General features: G+C 46.1%; 1 protein-coding gene across 14 annotated transcripts in view; it reads left to right on the forward strand.

Moving 5' to 3' along the window:
* The window catches only part of FBRSL1 (fibrosin like 1), a 370,905-nt gene extending 355,476 nt beyond the window's left edge, over positions 1 to 15,429 (forward strand). For 10 of the 14 annotated variants that reach the window (XM_018076290.2, XM_018076280.2, XM_018076286.2 and 7 more), the window contains 8 exons: positions 1,061 to 1,132; positions 1,701 to 1,739; positions 2,587 to 2,658; positions 3,938 to 4,070; positions 7,184 to 7,261; positions 9,036 to 9,119; positions 10,122 to 10,356; positions 12,379 to 15,429. In XM_018076290.2, the coding sequence (XP_017931779.1) occupies positions 1,061 to 1,132; positions 1,701 to 1,739; positions 2,587 to 2,658; positions 3,938 to 4,070; positions 7,184 to 7,261; positions 9,036 to 9,119; positions 10,122 to 10,356; positions 12,379 to 13,612 (1,947 nt within the window). In that variant the 3' untranslated portion in view covers positions 13,613 to 15,429. The remainder of the gene's footprint in view (positions 1 to 1,060; positions 1,133 to 1,700; positions 1,740 to 2,586; positions 2,659 to 3,937; positions 4,071 to 7,183; positions 7,262 to 9,035; positions 9,120 to 10,121; positions 10,357 to 12,378) is intronic. The other 4 variants (XM_018076276.2, XM_018076278.2, XM_018076285.2 and 1 more) reach the window with 2 other exon arrangements.
* The last annotated feature ends 5,623 nt before the right edge of the window (positions 15,430 to 21,052 follow it).

Raw genomic sequence — 21,052 nt, forward strand, 5'->3', positions numbered from 1 at the left:
GCTCTTGTCTGTATGATAGCTGTAACTTATTTGCCACCTTATATATACCTCAGCTGTCAGAGAGGCCCTGAGAGCTCAGCTCTGCCTGGGGAGTGCATTGACTTACCTACACACACACACGAGAATTCTGTTCTTAATGAGTCTGGAAGTTACCAGCCTTAGACAAATGAAAACCTATCTTCCCTCCCACGCCCATGATTATACTCATGCCTTGCACTGTTTGAAATCTACTATAATTTGACCTAAAATGTGAGCAGAGTAATCTCCTGGGAGATGAGGTTTAACCCTCCACACTCAGCTGTGTGGAGGCACCAGGTGCAGGAGCTCTGGGAGTGGGAGATGGATGAATGCCAGGGGGAGAAGATAAATGAGTTCTTGGGGATCATCTAGGACAGGGCAACAGGTGGGATCCGGAGGAGGAGGAACAGGGATTCGTTCAATGAGGTGTTTAGTTCTCGCTGGAAAATGATGGGATAAACAATGCAAAGCTATAAAAAACCCACAAGCACCTTCTAAGGTTTCTCATTTTGCCTTGTCCAAGCAAATAGATGGACTGTTGCTGGTTTAGGCATTGTGTTACCTGGCCCCAGTCAGAGAGGGGCCATGGTCCAGTGGGTGGAATATTCATGGGACTAGGATGCTCGAGTTGTTCTGTTCCTGACTGCTGTACTGGCTGCTGCCTGACACATGGAGGGAGGCAGGCCACCTCTCTCGTCCTCTCTCCTACCTCCTGCCTGTTTTGTCTAAAGAATAAGCTTCTGGGGCAGGGACTGTCTCTTCCCATGCACTTGCACACTGCATAGCACAACGGGGTGTGATTTCAGTGGGGCTTAGGGGTGCTACTGGAATACTGTTGCTGCTGCTCAATAATATCAGATGACATGGTGGTTAAATGCTGTTGGCTGTCAGTAAGAGATAACATTTAGCACTAATGTAGCAACATGCGTGCTCAGAGCACAGTGCAAACATGGCCTAATTAATGCTGTTAACATCAGATAGAGATGTTAAATGTACTGCTGGTGTGATACAGTATTATTCACGCTCTATTCTTGTCTTTCAGACTTCAAACCCTATTGATGTAGCAGGTAGACCAGGCACAGTCCACCATACGCTGCTGCAGAAGACTCCAGGGGTAGGCAACAATATATAACCTTCATTTCAGCTTATCTGGATTTACAGTAAACATAGGGATTGCTCTTAAGAAAAGGGAGGGCAAGCTGGTGAGCAAATTGGCCTCTAGACTGGGAACATGCAGTCAGGACAGAGGTTTCTTTTTCTGGTGAGACAGTAGCCTCCACCAGTCATAAATTCAAAGGGATGTATTGGCTTCTTTAAACAAAGTCACAGGGAAATGGGGCAGGAAACCCCTTCAGTATCTTTTCCCCTAAGCACTGCTTGGAGAGAAGTTTTATGTGCTCCATTTCAGAACGATTACAAGGTTCAGAAAAGCACTGGCACTGTTCAGTTGCTGGCATGAAGCTGCTTTGTTTATCATAAAATTCTGCTGAGTTTGGTTCAAGGAATGAAAGAGAAGTTTTAAGCCTTCTTTAAGCCTTTTGGGTTTCCCATGTCACAGGGGACTTCTGTGGAACATTACTTTCTAAATGCTTTTACTTGTTCAGAGGAAGGAAGTTCCCCACCTTTCTGTACATTGGCTAGTTTTAGAAAGACTGATTGTTTTATTTCTGCTTTTTCCATAGGTGTCAGACCCTTATAGGCCTCCAGTAAGAGTAAGTAAGGTTTGTGGGGGATTTTATATACATATTTATACACAGATGCTTTGAGTATTGTGCATGTGCTTTTGAAATTTCACGTGTCCAGTAGAAAATTTCACGCTAATCCTTCACTTAAACCAAAATGTCATCGTTAGCTCTTCGCTGCTTCTGATTAATAACGTTTAGGTTGAATCCCAGCCTTATTTTGCATCTATTTATGTGCATTAATAGTTCACGGTATGAAATAAGGGTCACAGAAATAAATGACTGTGCCATGGGCAGACATTCACCAGTGAGCAGATTCATGGTGGCTTAGGTCAATGTGCCTCTGATGTTCCACATAAACACCCTACAGTGAGCACCACAGCTCAGCAGAAAACAGTGACTTGTTCAGCTGTGGCACTGCTCATCCTGGTGATTGTTTGTCTGAACCCTTTTCCTCCCCAAAAGCAAGTAGCCATAATAACCACGCATGACTTAGCCTGCAGTGCAGCAGGGATGAATGAACAGGGCTCTTTTCAGAAGCAGAACTGTGAACTGTTAGTTGCTTTCTCTTAAGCATGGCATACTGTTCTTTGCTGCCATTCATTTCAGTTCATGATGTGGGGAGCACAAGTAGGAAAGAACAAGGCAGGGATCTCAGATGTCCGTGAGATGAGGAAGATAGCCCACATTCTTCCTGTTTCCTTCTTAATTTAAACATCATCTGCTGCAGTGCAGAAGAAGATGTTGATCACCCATTGTGCCGTTTCAGTAATCAGCCTTTCTCATTGCTTAGCTGCCTGGTTGACAGTGAGGGAAATGAAATGTTCTGTCTGATGTAGATTGCTAACGTATAAATTAATCTAAATTCTTGTGCTTTCCATTGCAGAAACCCGGGAAGTGGTGTGCGGTTCACGTACAGATCGCCTGGCAGATCTACCATCACCAGCAAAAGATGAAGGTAATTCAGACAGTCTCTGGAACAAAGCCAAGTCTTTTAGCTTACAGATTGTATTTTAGTGAGTAATGGGCAGGAAACAGTTACTGTGGTGATTCTCAAGCTTGCCTGTATCGATTAACTAATACTTACACTCTTTTAACATTTATTGTAGCAACCATAAAGTTTATATAAGGGCAAAGGAGCTGGGTCGAAGGGTGGCAGAATGAGCAGTAGATACGAAGTGCACGGCCAGAAAGAGACAAAGAAAGTGAGGGAGAGAGTAATATTTCCCCAAGTCCATCTTTTTTACAAAGCACACACGTTTAATGTCATTTCCCTTCTGTACCAGTACCTCCTGTGGAGGAGGTAATGAAATGGCTGATACAGTGAAGAACACATTAACAAAGCACAGAGCAGGGGAGGAGATTGATGGCTCCAGTGTTAGAGGTTGGGGGGCTTCCTGCACTGCTGTGATGTTGGGCAGAGGGAGGGGGTTAAAATTCAAGAGGTCACAGGACACAGGTACTCTGGTGTGCTGTTACAGGCTCCTGTGGCAGGAGGAGTAGCTGATAAGGGAGTTTGTGTAGGTTTTATTTTTTCATAGCCCCTGCTGTAGTTTTTTTGTCCCATTAATGAAGACTACTCAGTGCTTAAGTAGGTGCACTGTCAGCAGTGCCTCTGCAAGTGGGGTATGTCCATGTATTTTTATAAGCAAATATATAATCTTTTGGCTATTTAGAGACTTGTGTGACTTAGGTGCAGTCCTGGCCGTGCTCACTTCTACGGGGCAAGGATAAAAATAGCCTCTGGAGGACCTCATGGCTTTCTTTCTCCTTTGCCCCTTGCCTGCATAGTGAGCTGTACTAGCTGCAGGAAGGGCACAGCGTGGGCACGTCTCTCCCTTTCAAACTGGAGAAGCAAAACAGACGAGTCCATCACCCAGCTCTCCAGACTCGTGTCGGCAGCTTTCTGCCCGCAGAGCAGTTTTTGTCAGGCTGAGAGCACCGACTGATCCCGGGGTGCAGAACACTTGGTGTATCATGTTCTGTGCTCCAGTGTGTGCTGAGGGGCTGGGATCACTTCAGACCTTATCCGTGTGGATGGGGCCGGCAGCTGAGAGGCTGCGGAGCGAAATGGCCCCACAGATGCTGTCAGAGCACGGCTGTGTGACCCCAGACACGGCTGTCACTCTCACTAACTCTCCCTGGCAGGGCCAAGGAGGAGTGAGCCTTAACTCCCTCTCTTTTTCTCCCATAAAAAAGGAAGTGTGTAACGAGATTGTTTTTATATCGTTTGACAGCAAATGCAGCTGGATCCCCACAAGCTAGAGATAGGTGGTAAACTTGACCTGTTCAGCAGACCTCCCGCCCCTGGAGTGTTTCCAGGCTTCCATTACCCACAAGATCTTGCCAGGCCTCTGTTTTCTACCACAGGTAAGGGAAGATCGTTACTTGTTGAAAAAAAATACCCAACAAACAGTCAGTATGTGTCATGTGTGTCCCTACAGCTACACGTGCCTCAAAAATAGGGCAGGCAAGGTTGGCTCAGAGGGGTGTGGACGCTCTGGCCACCGCTGTGACCAGAGCTCTGCCACCACCTCCAGTGCAGGATCCTCTGCACGTCACTGAGCTGCAGCACTTGGCTTACATTCATGTCTGTGCAGCTGGTTCTTATGTGCCTGATTAATAGGCTATGGAGTGATTTTTAAAAGCGATTTTGACAAAACACTTGAAAATGTTTCCATTGCACAGGATTGGAAGTGGCCCCAATCTCTTTCTTGCTTTTATATTTGCCATGTTCTTCTCAGCTCCTCCACTCACCAAGTTTCTGTTTGTTTTCTGAAAACAAGGGGTTTTTTGTAAAAGGAAAACTTCAATAACAGCATTGAAAATATCACAGAAGGTGTATTTGTGAAGTGTTTGGTTTTTAAATAGAAAATTCCCCTGTGTTACAAAGTCCAGCAAACTCTGGGGCTTAAAATGGTATATATTGAATTAAAAAAAAAAAAACAAATGGAGAATTGAATACAGTTCACACTGATCAATTGCTTTCCAATCTGTTGGAGAAGTAATTACAATTATGCAGTTACCAAAGGGCAGTTAGCTTCACTGTGCTGTTCTCACTGGCTCTGACCATGGGAGGCTGCAACTCTGACATTCTGGTTTAGGAGGTCACTGTGGATTCATTTGGATATCTGTCTACCAAATGCCAAGTGTTGATTTCATTCTGTTCTCAGGCTTAACTATCTCCCTCGACTTCTTTATTTTTTTTCTGTGCTTGAGATGCTAAAGTCTGTGTTCTGAATGAGCTGTATCAGTTGATGAGATGTAACTTAGCTCTTTATGTATGTAATTTATTGGCAAATAATGACATTTTCTTCCCTAGTGCTACTCTGGTTTTATGATGTAGTATTGCACAATCACCCTGAGTGCAGACATGGTCACATGCAGCCTTGGTTCAAGCTGTTGAGATGAATGAGGTTAGAATTCTGTCCCAGACATGACAGGAGAGCAACAGAGGAGGATCAAACTGAAATTTCTGTGAGAACTGAGTTTCAAATACGGATGTCAGATAGCTGTCAGGAGCTCCACCAGTGCTTCAGTCTGTTTTTCTGCTCTGTCTGTGCATGGAAATTCTTAAGCATCAAATGCACATTTCTAGGAGATGTAATCAGTGCTGGTACCAGCTCTACATCCTAGGGTGCTACCCTGTATTTTGGTCTCTATAAAGGTACTTTGATAGCATGGGGCCAAGATATTTATTGCACCTACTTGGATGCATAAGCACAGCTTATTTACAAAACCCTGGCTGTTTTCTCATGGCAGGTGCGTCCTTATCACTGTCCTCAGTCTGTCCTGTGTTGTCATTGCAAGGACCTTATTTCATGCCTGGTTTTGCTACTCTGGGCAGAGTTTACCCTGACAGGCAGAAAACCACCAGTCCAGTTGGTATCTGGAATTTTTTCTCTTAAAAGATGCAAGCTTTTCATTCACAAAAGCAAGAGGGGAAATAGCATGGAAGAGAAACATTAGAGAAAGCAAATTAATAGAAAACTTTCACTAGAGATAAACAACCTTACAGCAACTTGTCCGTGAGCGTATTAATCACAAGAGCCATCACACGGTAAATCTGGGTAAAGAGCACTATCAACGTGAGCAAACACTGCAGCTGTAATAGAGAGATGAATAAATCTTTTACTCTGCAATATCCGAGGCATTCTTTTCACCTTATCGAGCACGTGTGCAGTTGGTGTGAATCATTGGTTCTGCTGCATTGCCTGGTTACTGTGGGAGACATAAGTTATCTTAGGGCCACCTGTCTCCAGGACGGATGTTGGGCTGCCTGGCAGACGCTACATTTAATAACTGCCTGACAGCCTGCAGTGCTGCTCCCAGCTTCCTCCAGAGGATTTTTTATTATCAGCCCATGTAGTTGAGTTTGTAAGCCGTCTCCTTTGAAGAAATCTCCCATCCATTATACACCTTCTGAAATCTTAAAGGATTAGAAAGATGACAGTCTCCATCCGTCTCGAAGCACTGGAGCAGTCAGAATGTTTATAGATAGGTACTAGATAGGCCTCGTTGCTGGGGTCTCTCTTAAGTTTCCTCAACTCATTTTCTGGCTGCTTAGGTTTGAGGTGCCCAAGCTGGTGAGGGACACAGAGCTCTGTCTCCTTCTCCAGTTTCATAGCCTGCTCATGTTCTGGACACGTGGCTGCTCATGTTTGCTAGATTTTACCTGTTATTCTTCCCAGTATTAAGGGAAGTTAACTTTTTACCAAAAAAGTATATGAGACAAGCACTATAAAGCTTTATGTAGACATTGGTCTATTTTGCACATGACTTAACATGTCCTCTGGAAAACGCTGCTTCTGCCATTATGTGGAATTACTAGTTTCTAACAAAATGAGACAGTTAGTGCACAGGTATGGCAGGTCTTGATTTCTGCAAGGGAGGCAGAAGTTGTGTTTGCATCCAGGCAGCATCTGAAGGTTTGCTCAGCAGTGGTGTTCCTTTCCCACGAGGAAGCACAGCACCATGGCAATGAGCAGTGTCTGGGAAAGGGAAAAAAATACCACAGGGGGGGAGCCTGTGGATGCAGAGACAGATGTGAGAGCGTGGATGGAGCTCCCATGGGAGAGGCATGATTGATGTTCCCTGCGTGCCTGTCATTAACTGGTGTTTCATATAGACTCTAATCAGTCACTTCCAAGCATCTTCTGTCTGGGCCCATAACCTGAGGTGACCCTTTTTAATGTAAACACAGAGTAGGACTGAAAATGTCAGACAAAGAGATTCGCTTCCTCCTTACTACAGGTGAGCAGCAGCACTCAGTGAAAAGTCTCCTCCTGCCTCCTACTGCCCACGGGCTCCTCCATAGGGCTCTTGGAGAAATCCTGCCTGTTGCTTGCTCAGCTGGTGTTTGGGGTCTTTCTCTGCCTTTGCTGTGTTTAAATCTGACCGTTGCATCCAGTTCCTGAATGTCAGGACCTCTGTGTGTGCGAGGAGTTTTGCCCCTGAACTAAAAAGGGACCTTGTTCTCACAGGTGCAACACATCCAGCCACCACCCCTTTTGGTCCTTCCCCTCACCACAGCAGTTTCCTGCCTACGAACCACTTGGCAGGTAAGTGTAAGTAAACCCTGCCTTCACCTCTATACCTCTGACCCATTCCTGGCTCTCCAGCGTGGTCCTGCACTGTAGCACTGCGGGAGGGAAGGGCTTAGACTGCCTCAGGATCCAGAAGCTGGCCAGCTCCTCACCCCTGCCAGCTCCCAGCACATCCCCCTGCTCTCCCCCAGAGGAGAGGGGCAGGATTGGCAGACCTTCTCCTGCAAGAGAAGAGGGCATTGCAGAGCAGTCACCTCTGTCACTGCTGCGGCACTGCAGAGCAGCCAAAATGGGAGCTGCAGAGCCCTTCTGTGCTGCTGAATATGCCCAAGGAAATGGGGGAAATTTATGCAAAGGTACCTCAGACAAGCTGCAGCCTCAACTGGGCTCCTCCCCTACCATTTCCCACCGATGAAAGTTCTTGGCTATGCTCTTTAAAAGAGTTCAGGGAACAGTTCCTGGCAAATAGCTGTTCTGCACATTTTGCCAGCCTTTCAGTTTCCTAATTGGCAGTAAGTAGAGCCTGATTTTCTCAAATTTCCTCATTTTAGAAGCTCACAAGCAGCTCATTGCCAATTAAAGTTCAAGCTCTGTTGATTAATGTTTTAGTAACACTCATCCAATCAGTAAATGTGGCATGCCACATGACCCAGTAGACTTTTTTTCTGTTGCAAATACCCAGATTTACATCAATTCCTGAACATTCTGTCAAAATTAACTATCTCTACCGAGTCACTCAACTACTTAATATCAAAGAGGAAGGGCAAGAACATCTATTTTAAAATAAGTAAATAAGCAAATAGCTGTTTGCTCAAAGATCCAAGCTATTCGTGCCATTTGCCTTGATATTTTAAATATCATGATACCTGTGAGGAAGTGGAGAGCAACACATCTCCTCTAACATGGCAAATTAAAGACCTTAAAGGGGCAGTCAGAAAGCCAGTGGGCAGAAGGAGGAGTTGTTTAGAGAGCAGTAGGAAAGAAAACAAGTACACTGGTAAGATTTAACCCATAGCTGTGTCTGGAGAAACCCGAGTCGGGTTATATACTCTCAGAGAGGAACCTCTTCTGGTGATGGGCACATTTACTGGGGGGGAAAAAAGAAGGCAGGACTGTTTATAAAGTGCCAATAGCCAAATAGTCAGATACTTGGCTAGGAAAGGCCAGATAAATCTTCTGCCTTGAAGGATACAAACCTCCCATTCCTTTATCACAGTAGATTCTAAGACTGTGCTGTTATTCCCACCACCACTGGGATGAATGAAGCTGTTATGGGAGAGGATTTTGGCACAAACAGGACAAAGTTAGTTGGCATTAGGATGGATGTCATTAGCAATTAGTTTAGAACTGTCTCTATGCAATATTACAAAAAGAGTAGGGAATTGTTTGCAGAAACAAGACAATGCATCCCCTCAAGTGCTGGCCGAGGCACCTGCTGAGATTCTTCTTTCGAGGCAATTGCAATGCTTCTGCTGTTAATTCTGATAAGAAAGGAGTTATAGCTCAGCAGCAGCCACCCTAATTTCAGCTATTAGACCTTATTTTCTAGCTCGCTTCTGACTGGCATACAAAAGTTTATTACAGCACCTGTTTGCAGAGTGAGCACTGAATCCCTTCTCCATTTTAACATGATGGGAATTTTCTGTGCAAAGAACCTTGCAATGAGAAGGATCAGCTTAAAGTCTGGCCTAATCCTACTTGGATTCAGACCGTTAAGAAGGGGAGGGGTGCGTTTCATTCTCCAACATTCTTGGCTAAATGCCTGCTAAATCCCTGTTTGCCTTTCCAGATCCATTTAGCAGGTCAAGCACCTTCAGCGGCCTTGGGAACTTAGGCAGCAATGCCTTTGGAGGATTAGGCAGTCATGCTCTGAGTAAGTACTGGCTGGGTTACTGCAGACAAACATCCCTTCCAGAAAAGCCACATGCTAATATTTACAGCAGCTGGTGGTAGTTTTTAAAGAAGTTTAATTCCTAACCTCCATTCTCCTATCTGAAAACACTGCACCTAAGATTTCCAGGTCTCTGCGGTGGGAGCTTTTCTGCATGTCACAGAGATCAGTAGCTGTGCTCTGTCTCCTCTCTGCTGAAGGCTGGTACCTTGTGTGCTTGCAGAGGTGCTGGAGCTGCAAGACCCTGAGCTCTGGGACCCTGTGGGCACCTAAAGTCACACCCTTCAGCAGCGAAGACGCATAGTGGAACAGCTACTGATACTCATTCAGCACACAGACCTCCTCTGTAACCACTGTCTGAAGTTTAAATTGCCTGTATAAAATAATTTTACTTCAAAAACATGTTACCTGTAGGCAAAACATGCTTGAGAGCCACACATAAGAGAGTATGCTTATGCATCTCATGGTGCAACAGGAATCAGCTGAAGATGGATGGAGGAAAATCAAGTGACTGTTCTGAAAAGCCTTACAGCCAAGTTCTATGTTTATACACACGCATACATACCACCAAATAGTCTGGTTTCGTTAACAAAAACGTCCCTGAATCCTCAGCTGCAGGCAGCTGATGGCTTGTAACTACCCAGAAATTCAAGTTTCTGCCAGTGAGAGGAGCTGAGGAAAAATACTGCTTTTGTGCTGGAACCCTTGCCTGGGGTGGGGGGAGAAGAAAAGCTGGGCATTTTCAGTCGTCTGTGAGTTACTGAGATGTATGGTTAGAGCTTCCTCCACCAACAGCCTTAAAAGAGCTGGTGGATCTTACACCCACTGTTGGCATTATCTGTGTCCACTTGCCAGAAGCTCCCCCTCACCATTAAAAAGTCTTGAAAGGACACTTCTGTTTGTGATTAGTATTGTGAAAAATGTCTTTGTAATCACTGGCTTTGAATTGTTTTTAACTCTTCCTCCCCCCTACCGCTGTTCCAGCTCACAACAACATTTTTACCCACAAAGATGGCCCAAACCTGCAGAATTTCAACAATCCCCACGAGCCATGGAACAGACTCCACCGGACCCCGCCGTCCTTCCCAACACCTCCCCAGTGGCCCAAGCCCACGGATTCGGAGCGAAGCTCCTCGGTGACAAACCATGACAGGGACAGGGAGCGGGAGCCTGAGAAGAGGGATCTCTCTCTGAGCAAGGACGACAGAGACAAGGAGAGGTGAGCAGCCTGGGCTTCCTGAGCACTTCCTTCTGGGACTGCTTTTACTCTGTGTTTTTTCTAATTTTTCTAAAGTGTTGCTTGTCCTTAAAAGCAGCTGATAGGCCTTTTCCTCAGATAAGCACAAGCAACACACAAAGAAAAAAAAAACCTCTTTGCCTTTTAGGATTTTTCCTCTGTGGAAATAAACCAGTCCCTGCCAGTAGGTTAATAAAAAGCACCAGGCTGAGGAATTGAGTGTGTTGCTGTGTTTTCAGGGGATACTTGGCTGTTTTCAATGCAGCTGCTTTAGGATTGCTGTGTATTCTGAAATCATGAAGGGTAGCATTGTGATGGGTCCTTTGGAGACAGTCATAGTTCTCATTAATGTACAGATATGCTGATGAATTCAAATGTTAGCTGGACATTAACGAGATAAAAATGCAAATGCCTGTATCTGGAGCAGTGTGCATGAATCCATTAGCAAAACTGATCTTAAAAATTGCATTGTAGGCAAACCCTTATTAACAATGACAGGACTGTATCACCTGGGCTATAGTTACTTCATTAGCTTCCAGTTATATGATTTTAAAGCTGTGAAGCCCTTTATATTTCAGAGCCCAGTTGTCTCCAACAGGCTACTTCTTTGTAGGCAATAACAGCCTGCAAGTCTTAGATGTGTGTGCTTGACTGGTGTTAGGGGGTTCATAGCTTGCCTGGAGTGCTTTTAATGAGATCTTCAGGCAGTACTTGTGAACAAGATTACATGGAAGCAATAGGCTGAAAATCATCTTGCTTCAAATGTTAAATTCTCTGACACTCCTTGCACTGATAGGAAGCTCCCTTCTTGGCTCTAGTGGAATTCATTTGCAAACCAGGGTTACTTTACTCTCAGGAGTGCTCACCTAGGGGTTAACAGCTCTATTACATTTCTCTTAATTCAGCTTAAGCTGTCCCCAGCATCCCTGTTTGGTCGTGGTTTTCATAGACCACATCCTTGACCAGCAATCAGGACATCCACAGAGGAAGAAATCTGGGTTAGCAAATGTAATCATAAGAGATAAATACTTACACAGTATTTACGTACTTACAAAACACCTCCAGCTTTCAGTTCTCAGGTCTTACAGCTCTGGAAAGCAAACCCAGCTTAAAACTTAGGTGTCAGTGAGCCTCTCAGCTGCATAATGCAGTTCTCTCAATCACACCATCATATTTTGCATTTAAAGTGTCTCTCATTCAGAGCAAAGTGCTTTTAGAAGGTGAGCTTTATTTATTCCCCTCTTAAAGAGGTGGGATTGACTGTGACTAATTGGCTTGCTCAGAGACAGAGGTGCAGTTGAAACATAGACCCTCGTGCTTCTCTGAACTGGGGACGTTGTCATCAAACCCCTTGTTCATCCTGGCAGGTCCTCTTGAAACAGAGGTCAATTATTCAGGTTCATGGATGTTTCTCCTGAAGCACCTGGTTTACCTGGTTTTCCAACAGCAGAAACTCCTGCAGCTCCCAGGGCAAATAAGCCTCATCTTATGGGTACTTCCAGTGGCCATGGCTGTCTTGGGAAGGACCTGCATACATCTCTGTAGGCTCCTGGTTTGTGTGCGTGGATCTGTGTTTTAGGAAAGAAACCTGAGTTCAGAGTTCTGCAGCTGAGAAGATCATTGTCTGGCAGCAAGATGTACACATGAACACACAATAGGCATTTTTAAAGTTAAAATAAGCTGTCTAGAGTTCTTTTTTCCCTCCATTTCCCAGTGAAGTGGTCTTTCTCTTGGGATGAATATAGTATTCTTTCAAACACATCCCCAGTCTAGTCCCAAATTTGTGGACATTTGGCTTTTTTTTTCCTATGTAGTATGTAAAGGCAGGTAGTGCATGTCCTTTGGTGTAGCATCACAGCTATAGCTGATGCTAGCAGAGCTTTCCAAATCATTTTCTAAGCAATTTGGGCAGTTTACAGCTGGACACAGCACTGTGCATGTCCCACATCGCGGGTGTGTTTGTTCACACAAAACCAAGGACGTACCTTCTCTCTCTTTTTGCAGAGACCTCATGGATAAAAACAGACATTCAAACAGATCCTCACCGGCATCAGCTCCAGTGACACATCAGATAAGCAATCTCATCCGCAGCAACAGCCAGACCTCCAGCGATCCCATCAGGCAGGTCAGCCTCGGGGAGAGGGAAAGGTCCAAGGAACCCGAGCGGGAGCACCCGGAGCGGCTGCGAGAGCCGCCCATAGCAGAACACAAGATCAAAGAGAGCCGTTCCCCGGTGAAGGAAACTCCAAGCCATGAAAAGAGACCCTCTGAGGACAACACAAAGCCAGTGATCCAGTCTGTATCCCCATACAGCAAACCTGCACTAAGTGAGAGCCTGAAGCTTACCAATCTAATGAGCAAGGATATGGAGAGAAAGACAGAGCTTCCCAGCGACCTCCAGAAGATTAAGAATGACATCAAAGTCAAAGAGGAGAGGAAGGAAGACAGTGACGTGCTGGTGGTAGGGTCTGAGCCTTCACAGCACTCCCGATCAGTGGAGCATCCCCCACCACCTACTCTCCATGGATTATCATTGCCTCACTCAATGGCTGCCTCCATGCCCATCTCCATGGGCAGCGTGCACCAGATGAACAACATGAATGTCCTGGACCGCAGCAGGATGATGACCCCGCTTATAGGCATGAACCCTTTGTCAGGAAGAGAGAGGCTGCCACATCCAGGATTTTCCTGGGACCCGATGCGGGACCCGTTGCGAGATGCCTACCGGAGCTTAGACCTGCACCGTCGAATGGACTTCCAGCTCCGGACGGATCCTATCCATAGGTTTCCTACCACCTCTGGCTTTTATGACCACGAGCGATCCTACAGAGACAGGGAACCACACGACTACAACCACGAGAACCTTCTTGAAGCCCGCCGAGAGCAGGAGCGGTTGCGGCAAGTGGAGGAGCGGGAGCGCTTGCACTTACGGGAAGAACTTGAGCGTGCCAGAATGCACCACTTGCACTCGTCCCCCATCGAAAGCCACCTGGCACACGTGCCATCCTTCATGCCTCATTTAAGCGGGATGCATTACCCCAGACTGAGTCCATCCACTGCCATGCACAACGGGATTTTGAACAGGAACCCGCCGACCGCAGCGCTGAGCGCGCCACCGCCTCTCGTACCAGCCAGCAGCACCAGACCTGCCTCCCCACGCAGGACTACCCCACTCACAAACTCAGAGTCCAGGGACTACTCCCCCTCTAGGAACCCCAAAGAAGTAGAGGCACGATAGTCCCCGACATTGAATTTTAAACTCACCTGTACATAAAACAAAACAAGCAAGCAAGCAAGCAAGCAAACAAACAAACAACAAAAAAACCCCACAAACAGGGAAAAAAAATCAACAAAAAAAACCAACCAACAAACCTTTTACAAAATGCACTGCTGTAAACTTTTTTTTTTAATGTAAAATTTGTAGAAGTTAAGCACATTTCCATAAATAACGGGGTTGGGGACTTTCCAACAAGAAGGTTGCTGAGAATGGGAATTTAATATATAGGTATTGATTTTTGGTTTTGTTTTTTGTTTCTGTGCTAAAAAAAAAAAATGAGTTGAGAATATCAAGTTTGTACATTTTTTCCCAAATGTGAGAAACATTTTTAATGGATTTGTATTTTTTTTAATTTTGTGCTCTTTATTCACTTAAAAAAAGAGAAGAAATTTTGCTTTTGTTTTTAGTTAAATTTGCATTTTAAAGGCCTCAGATCCTTAAGAAAAAAATACCCAGGGTTTCTTAAAAGTATTATTTATGGAAATACTGTAGTTTTACAGTCCACTGTGAGGTTCCCTTCTGAGGCCAATTGATCACTTACCTTGGTACTTTGGAACCGAAGTTACAGATATATATTAAAATATTAATAATAATAATAATGTACAAAACTGTTTGTTTTTTGCCTTATTATATTATGCAGAAATTTAAGAGGAATTTTTTTTGACTTCTTGTTTTAAACAAAAAAAGAAAAAAAAAGAAAACAAACTGTAAATATTCTGTTAATATAAATGTACACCAATATTAAATTCTTAACATAGGTAGAACTTTATAAAAATGGTTTCTAGAACCACTCTGGTTATTTCTTAACATGGTTACAACTCATACTCTTGTCACAGTCAGAAATTCACACTCAGAAAGCTAAGTACGGCATATATACTTCAACTATGCAAGAACTCGGAGGCAGGTCTTAGTGGATGTTGGGGGGAGGAAGGTTTTAAAAAAAATAATAAAAAAAAAAAACAACCCAAAAACAACCAACTCGCAACTCTGGAGACAGAATGGCAATGGCATGTGAACAGGAAGAAGGATGCTTGTGTTTAACAAAAAAAAAAAAAAAAAAAAAAAGAGAGACTGAATTTTTTTGTACAAACACAAGGGACAGTTCGTCAAGGAAAGAGAGAGACACACGCTCCTGGAAGGGAATTTTGGTTTCCTACTTTTCAAGCTGGCAAAAGCAGATGGAACTGGCACAGTACCATGCGGCAGACCCTTTCCTTATTTTTTTTTCCTTTTTTTTTTCTCTTTTTTTGTGTTGTGGGCAGGATCGCTGGCAAGCAAGGACAATTTTCCGTGGACCCCTTGTGCTAATTGTGCAGTGTTCTTATTGGAATCTGTATACAAGACAAAGTAGAATTTTAGGAGTGCAAAAAAAAAAAAGTCTAATGGTTGATTAAAAAAAAAAGAAATTCTGATATATTATCTATAGTACATGAAGACCATAAGCAAATGTTTGTTTCAGTGTGGTTCTGCCTTGAACTGCTTTTTGGCATGATTTATTTTTTATTTCCAATTTTACTTTTCATCCATATGTAAATTTTGCCATGTTTTACTTGCTGTACCATCCCCCCTTCCCTTATTTTATTTTTCAGTGTCCATGTTTTATATATCCTGGGCTTTTTCTCTCTAGTTAATTCAGCCATCCGCTACTATTTTCTTGGCTCTGTAACTCTTGTTTCCCCCCCCTCCCCATCCTCCCCCCTGCACCCCCTGTAATTTTAAACATTCAGTTTCCTTGTAGATCAATGAAGATAAATACAACATTGATTTTGGATGAAAAAGGCAGTTGAGTGTTTGTGTGTCGTAGCCAGCGCTGTTGACTCGAGGCTAATGGTTTATTGACGGCTGGGAGGAGGCAGCTGGCAGGAGGGGCTGCTGCTGGGAGAGGGGTTTTGGTTCTGCTTGTGAATCTTTTTTCCCTGGTGCTGGGAGAGGGATTTTTGGTTCTGCTTGTGAATCTTTTTTCCCTGGTGCTGGGAGAGGGATTTTTGGTTCTGCTTGTGAATCTTTCCCGGCAGAAGGACCGTGGCCCATCGGATGCCCGGAGGCCGCCGCTGTGGCGATCAGGATTTGGGGAGCGGGGCGGTGCTCCCCTGGCTCTGCAGCTCCTCACCCCACAACACTGGGGCACCTCAGGCTCTGCACACCGTGGGCTGATCCCACGTCTGCTGCCAGGGGGGAAGAAGGACAGAAAAGGAAGCAGAGCCCCTGTGCAGCAGCTCGTTTGAAGGGATCACGCTGCCGGCATCGCTCCGGGAAGGTTCTCGCCTCGAGCGCTGTTCTCCACTTGCCTTCCCATTTGCTTCCCCAGCTTCTCCCGTAGGCTGAGAGCAGCCATCTGCAGGGGGATGGAACGGTGCCCCAAGCCCCCCTCGTGCTCAGGGACTGATTTAACGGTGGGTGACTGTGCTTTAACAGCATGTTACAGCTTCTGGTTGTAAGTTTGCGTGTGACTAAATTACTGAGCATAAAAAAATAAAATGAAATAAAATAGCAGGGTCCTTAATCTCATGAAAGGAGGCTTAAAACAAAATAGGCATTAAAAATCAGCACCTGCTCTCCCAGCTGAAATTGGAGGAACATAGAACACATGGTGGATGTGAAAAGCGTGTTGGACTCAGCAGAAAGATATTCATAATGCTGGCTCAGGGGGGTTGTAATTCTCCCAGTGCCAGTGTCCAACATGGGATCTTTCCTGACACCACCACTAACACGGACCTGCATAAATGAGCCTCCCTAACCTCTGTTAGAGTCCATAGCTGCATCTTCCTGATGTGGGTAACTGTGAGCAAGGAGGTTGTTACTGCACACTTAAAAAAAAAAACAAAAAAACAAAAAAACAAAAATGAACTGTACCTTTTGGAAGCATTTGGTCTGTGTACGATTTAAAAAGTGAGCATTAAATCAATGCCATGCTCCCCTGGCATTCCTGAAGGATTGCTTATTGCAACCACCCCGGTGCCAGAAGACTGATGTGGTGGTGGTCTGAATATTAAAAGAAAATCAGCGGTTTGCCAGTTGCTGTATTAGGAGGCATTGCTCTCACGCCTGCGGAGGATGACCCATCAATAATGCTGCACTACAGTGGGATTCCTGTGGAATTACGCAGTGTCGAGTATCAGCCTTCTCACAAAATGGTTCATCGTGATTAATGGTATTATTACCTAAACAGAGAAACTAATTAATTCAGCCTTATTCCTTTAAGCCACCCCAGCTGAGCTACCTTCTGCTAAAAGAACTGATAGAGAAGGACTTCCTGGGTTTTAGGCATTTCTACCACTGTTCAGCTTTCATTTTGTGCCGTTTTTACCATTTTTATTTGACTTTTGGCTGTCTCCCTAGAGACTTCCCTCAGTCACAGAGGAAGGGTGGAATTTAGCAAACAAATGATGGCGGGAGGAAGAGGATGGGATTTGGAAGGCTCATTGCTTGCCTTAGGCAACCTGCTTTTAAAAAGATACTCAGGAAGCCATAAGGAGAGAGACTAGTGCATGCACTTGCATTATTTTTGTCCAAAATGCCACGGGCCGCTGCAGCTCGGTGGAAGGAGATGTGTGCAGCCACCTCAGTTAATGGGAACCAGTCTTAGACAAGTCAATAAAATAAACAAATAGCCAGGATATCATGGAGTGAGGGAAAAAGCCAGTCTGTAAAGCTGTAACAAATCCTCAGATCACTTGTCAAAAATATTAACTGTTCCTTGACAAAAAGTTCTAGTGCTTCCCTAAAAAGCCAGCTTTATTGCCTAAAATAAGCATATGGGAATTGTCCATTCATGTGCATACCATAAATATTTAGAGTTAGCTGTTGGTGACCTGGAGTTAGACAGAGGGTTGGTGCAGGGAGCCCAAGGACTCAGCAGCAGGTTGAGCTTCCACCTCCAGGTCTGCAGCGCCAGCATCACCCCGGCCCAGAGGAGGGAAAGACAAGAAGCCAACTAGTCAGGAATGCAATATCCTGAGAGCTTAGGGAAGAGTGAGACACACCAGCTGTCCTTTGGCCAGGCCAGCAAGTGCCAGAGTGGGAACAGAGGTAGAGCAGGGGTGTGCAGCTCAGGCTGGAGCTGGGAAGCCTTTGGTGGTGGGGAAAACAGGGTTTGTGTTTTCTTTGGCTTGTGCCAAGCAAAAAAAGGGAAACCTTTCCCTTACATCCTTCAGGAGATTCCTTTTGCTAAAGTCTTAGGAAAACAGTTGCGCTGCAGTGTTGGGGAATTTTGGTAATGGTCTGGTGAGACCAAAGTGGCATCACCCGTCGCCAAAACCTGGGCGTCCCCACGCCAGCACCCCTTACAGAGCTCTCCTCAGTGCTTCTTGGTGCCCCTCTGCACATGCTGTTTGCTTTGGGGAGAGCCTAAGGAAATAAATGGGGCTTTGGCAAGCAAATTCAGCACTTTTGGCCAAATCCTGGGGAGGTGGTAGCCCAGGGCTTAGCTCAGGAACGTGGTGCTTTGGAGATAATGCGGCAGGCGCCGGGCTCAGCCTTTAACAGGGTGTCACTGTGGGCACGGCAGCCGTGTCCAGAGCTTCTGCCTCATGTCCATCTGTGCCCAGCGAGATGGCACCCCCCTGCTAAGGCCCCAGCTCTTTCATACCACCGAGATCAATACTTTGTCAGGAAAATGCCTTTCCCAGCAGCGCAGAGTATTATGTGAAGCAGAATGAAAAGCAGGGAGCGGGGGAAGGCTGCAAGCGGGCCTAAATTACAGGCTCCCGTTTCTGAACATAATGGGGGAAAAGAAAAATCAAATAATGTTTTGAAGTTTAACTTGGAAAATATTTTTCCAAGGCCTTTGAGGGATGCGTGTGTGAAGTATAAAGGTCGTCTCCCCTCATCCCAGCCCCTGCTGCTGCGGCACAGCTGGAGGCTCCCTCGCAGCGGCTGGGACCTCCTTGCAGGTGTCGGCGTGGCAATTTCTTTGTCTTCTCACAAAAAACCTTCTGCTCCATTAAGCTTCCCTAATTGCTGCATTTATCATCAGCCATTTTCTGCTTGTTCTCTTCCTCACTCAGCGAGGATGTGTCAAAATAGAGATCCCCCCGCCGTCCCTCCCGCCGGGCAGCTCCGCTGCTCAATTGGCCGTTCAGCAGCAGGTCCCTCATTACCGCCCGTGTGTCACACACATCGCGGCTGCGCCGGCCGTGTCAGCCCCTTTGCCCGAGCCTTGATAAACAGATGAAAGGAGAAAAATACAGGGCTTATTTTTCTACTCAAAACCCAGCCAGCTTCATCCTCCTCCTCCGGCTCCTGCTAGGAAGTCACGCAGCGAACTGCAGCTGCCCGCAGCGGGGTGAAGGCCTCCATCCCCCCCACGGCAGGGTGGGGAGCAGAGGATGTGTTTGACACCCAAAGGAGCCAGGACCCAGCTCACACCTCACACCAGTGGCAGGAGGAACCCTGGAAGAAAAGCACTGCTCAGCAGGGGCAGGCAGGGTCCTGCTGCTGCTCTCCAGAGTTGTTGTTGTAACACACAAAGTTGTAATTAGCTCTTCTGCAGCGTTTGCTCACACTTTCATCCAAACACTTTTGTTAATAAATATTATTATTATTTCAGGAAAAGGAAAAACAAGACGCTGAAGGAAGTGACCAGCTTTTCAAAAATGCTCCTTTCCCTACCGCAACCTCCCCTTCTCTCCAGCATTCCCAGCCGATGGAGAACCAGAGCCCAGCGATGCTCCCCAGACACGCTGGAGGTGGTGGGATCACTCAGAGGAAATTGCAAAGCAGAAGAACTCTGCAAATCCAAACTCAAAGTGCTGGCCAGTGAGAAACACAGCGCTGGGGAACTAGTTTGGGGAAGCTTTCAGGTTTCATTATTCAAAACTCTTTCTTTTCGAGTGCTATAAAAAAGCCTCCTCCTGTGGAGGGAACAAAGGAAAAGGGATTAATTTTATGGGGCTTTTTCCAAAACTGAGGTGGTTCAGGATTTTTGGTTTGTTAATGGACATCTAAGAAAGTACTGAGAGTGAAAAATGTCTGACAAGGGAACCTCATCTGAGGGGTGATTTGCACAAAGGCCCTTTGGTCAGGGGAGGTGGTAGTGCCATAAAACATACTGTTATGGCTTCCATTTCAAAGAAACCCACCTTACCTCTCAGCACATACCACTGGTGGCCCTGAAAAGCCTAAAAGCTGTGCACTGCTGTCATGGGGCTCTGCAGGCTAGCCATGCATCTGCAGCTGGGAAAGCAGGGATTGAAAGCAGCCCAACTATTGAAGGAATTAATTCAGCTGCTGGGGCTGGCTCTGGAGGTCACGCTCGGCCAGATCAGCCTTTCCCAGAGCTCAGCGTTTTCTGCCATGTCCTATGGAGTTTCACTAGTCCAACTCTGCAGAATTTAAAGGTTAAGCCTCAGGCACGACATAACTACTTTCTGGTCAGATAGAGAATCAATACCGACACATCGGGGCACTGGGCTGCCAATGGGCCATGCCCAGGGCACAGCAGAGTGACAGGAGGAAGCAGATCCCCCTCCCACCTGGGTCTGCAAAAGCCAGCCCAGCCTGTCTGGACCATCACTGACAGATCCTGTGGCAAAGGCACTGAACAGTTTTTCCGCACCCTGTCTCCAATGTGTTCACTGGATGACTTCACGCTGCCAGACATGGCCAAAAATGTGCCTCTGTGAACTAATGAATTGGTTTAATTGTCTGCCAAACCTGAGAGCAGCCAAAAGTAACAAATTAAAGTTTACAATCCTGTGGTCTCATTTACAAGGGGATAATACAGCAACTGTTTATTTTGTGAGATGTTGGAGTGAGTCGGAAGAAAATTACAGCCCCTATATAATATTAATAATCATCATCATCATAAAAATACTTTTAATAGGAAACACCGATGGTTGTTTTGCTCCGCTAAGTTGCACTATTGTTCCAGCCCGTCTGGCTGCCAGCTCACAGGGCAGGGGTGCTGGTCCCCTGGAGGCAAAGCTGCCTTCACAGCCACAGCAGCTCACAGCAGTGCGAGAGTTTAACAATCACCGTGGCTGTAGCGTGGCAGCACCAATGGGAGGATCCACGGATGATGCTTTACAGGGCCACAGAAAGAGCTCCAGGGGAGGAAGGAGATGCCAGGGTGCCTGGAGGCTGCTGGGAGACTGTGGCTGATGTCCCCAGCCCAGAAGGAACAGGCTGGGCAGGGAGGTGGGAGCAGCAGCTCTGCAGTTTTTGGAAGACGTGCAAGCCACCCCCTTTACCAAGGGATGGAGGTGCAAGATCAGCCCGGATCTCCCCAGCGGCCGTGTCCCCAGGCAGGAGGGGGAGCCCAGCAGGCCCAGGGCTGTTCAGGGACATGCTACTGCTGCCCCAGTACGTGCCCCAGGAAGACCCCACTGCCAACTGGTGTCAGCTCCCAGCCCGGCGGGACGGCGGCTCCGCTCCTGCTCCTCGCCTGGACAGGGACCCGCT

The sequence above is a fragment of the Manacus vitellinus genome, unplaced genomic scaffold (genome assembly GCF_001715985.3).
Source record: "Manacus vitellinus isolate BGI_N305 unplaced genomic scaffold, ASM171598v3 scaffold_31_pilon, whole genome shotgun sequence".
In the NCBI taxonomy this organism is placed as follows: Eukaryota; Metazoa; Chordata; class Aves; order Passeriformes; family Pipridae; genus Manacus; species Manacus vitellinus.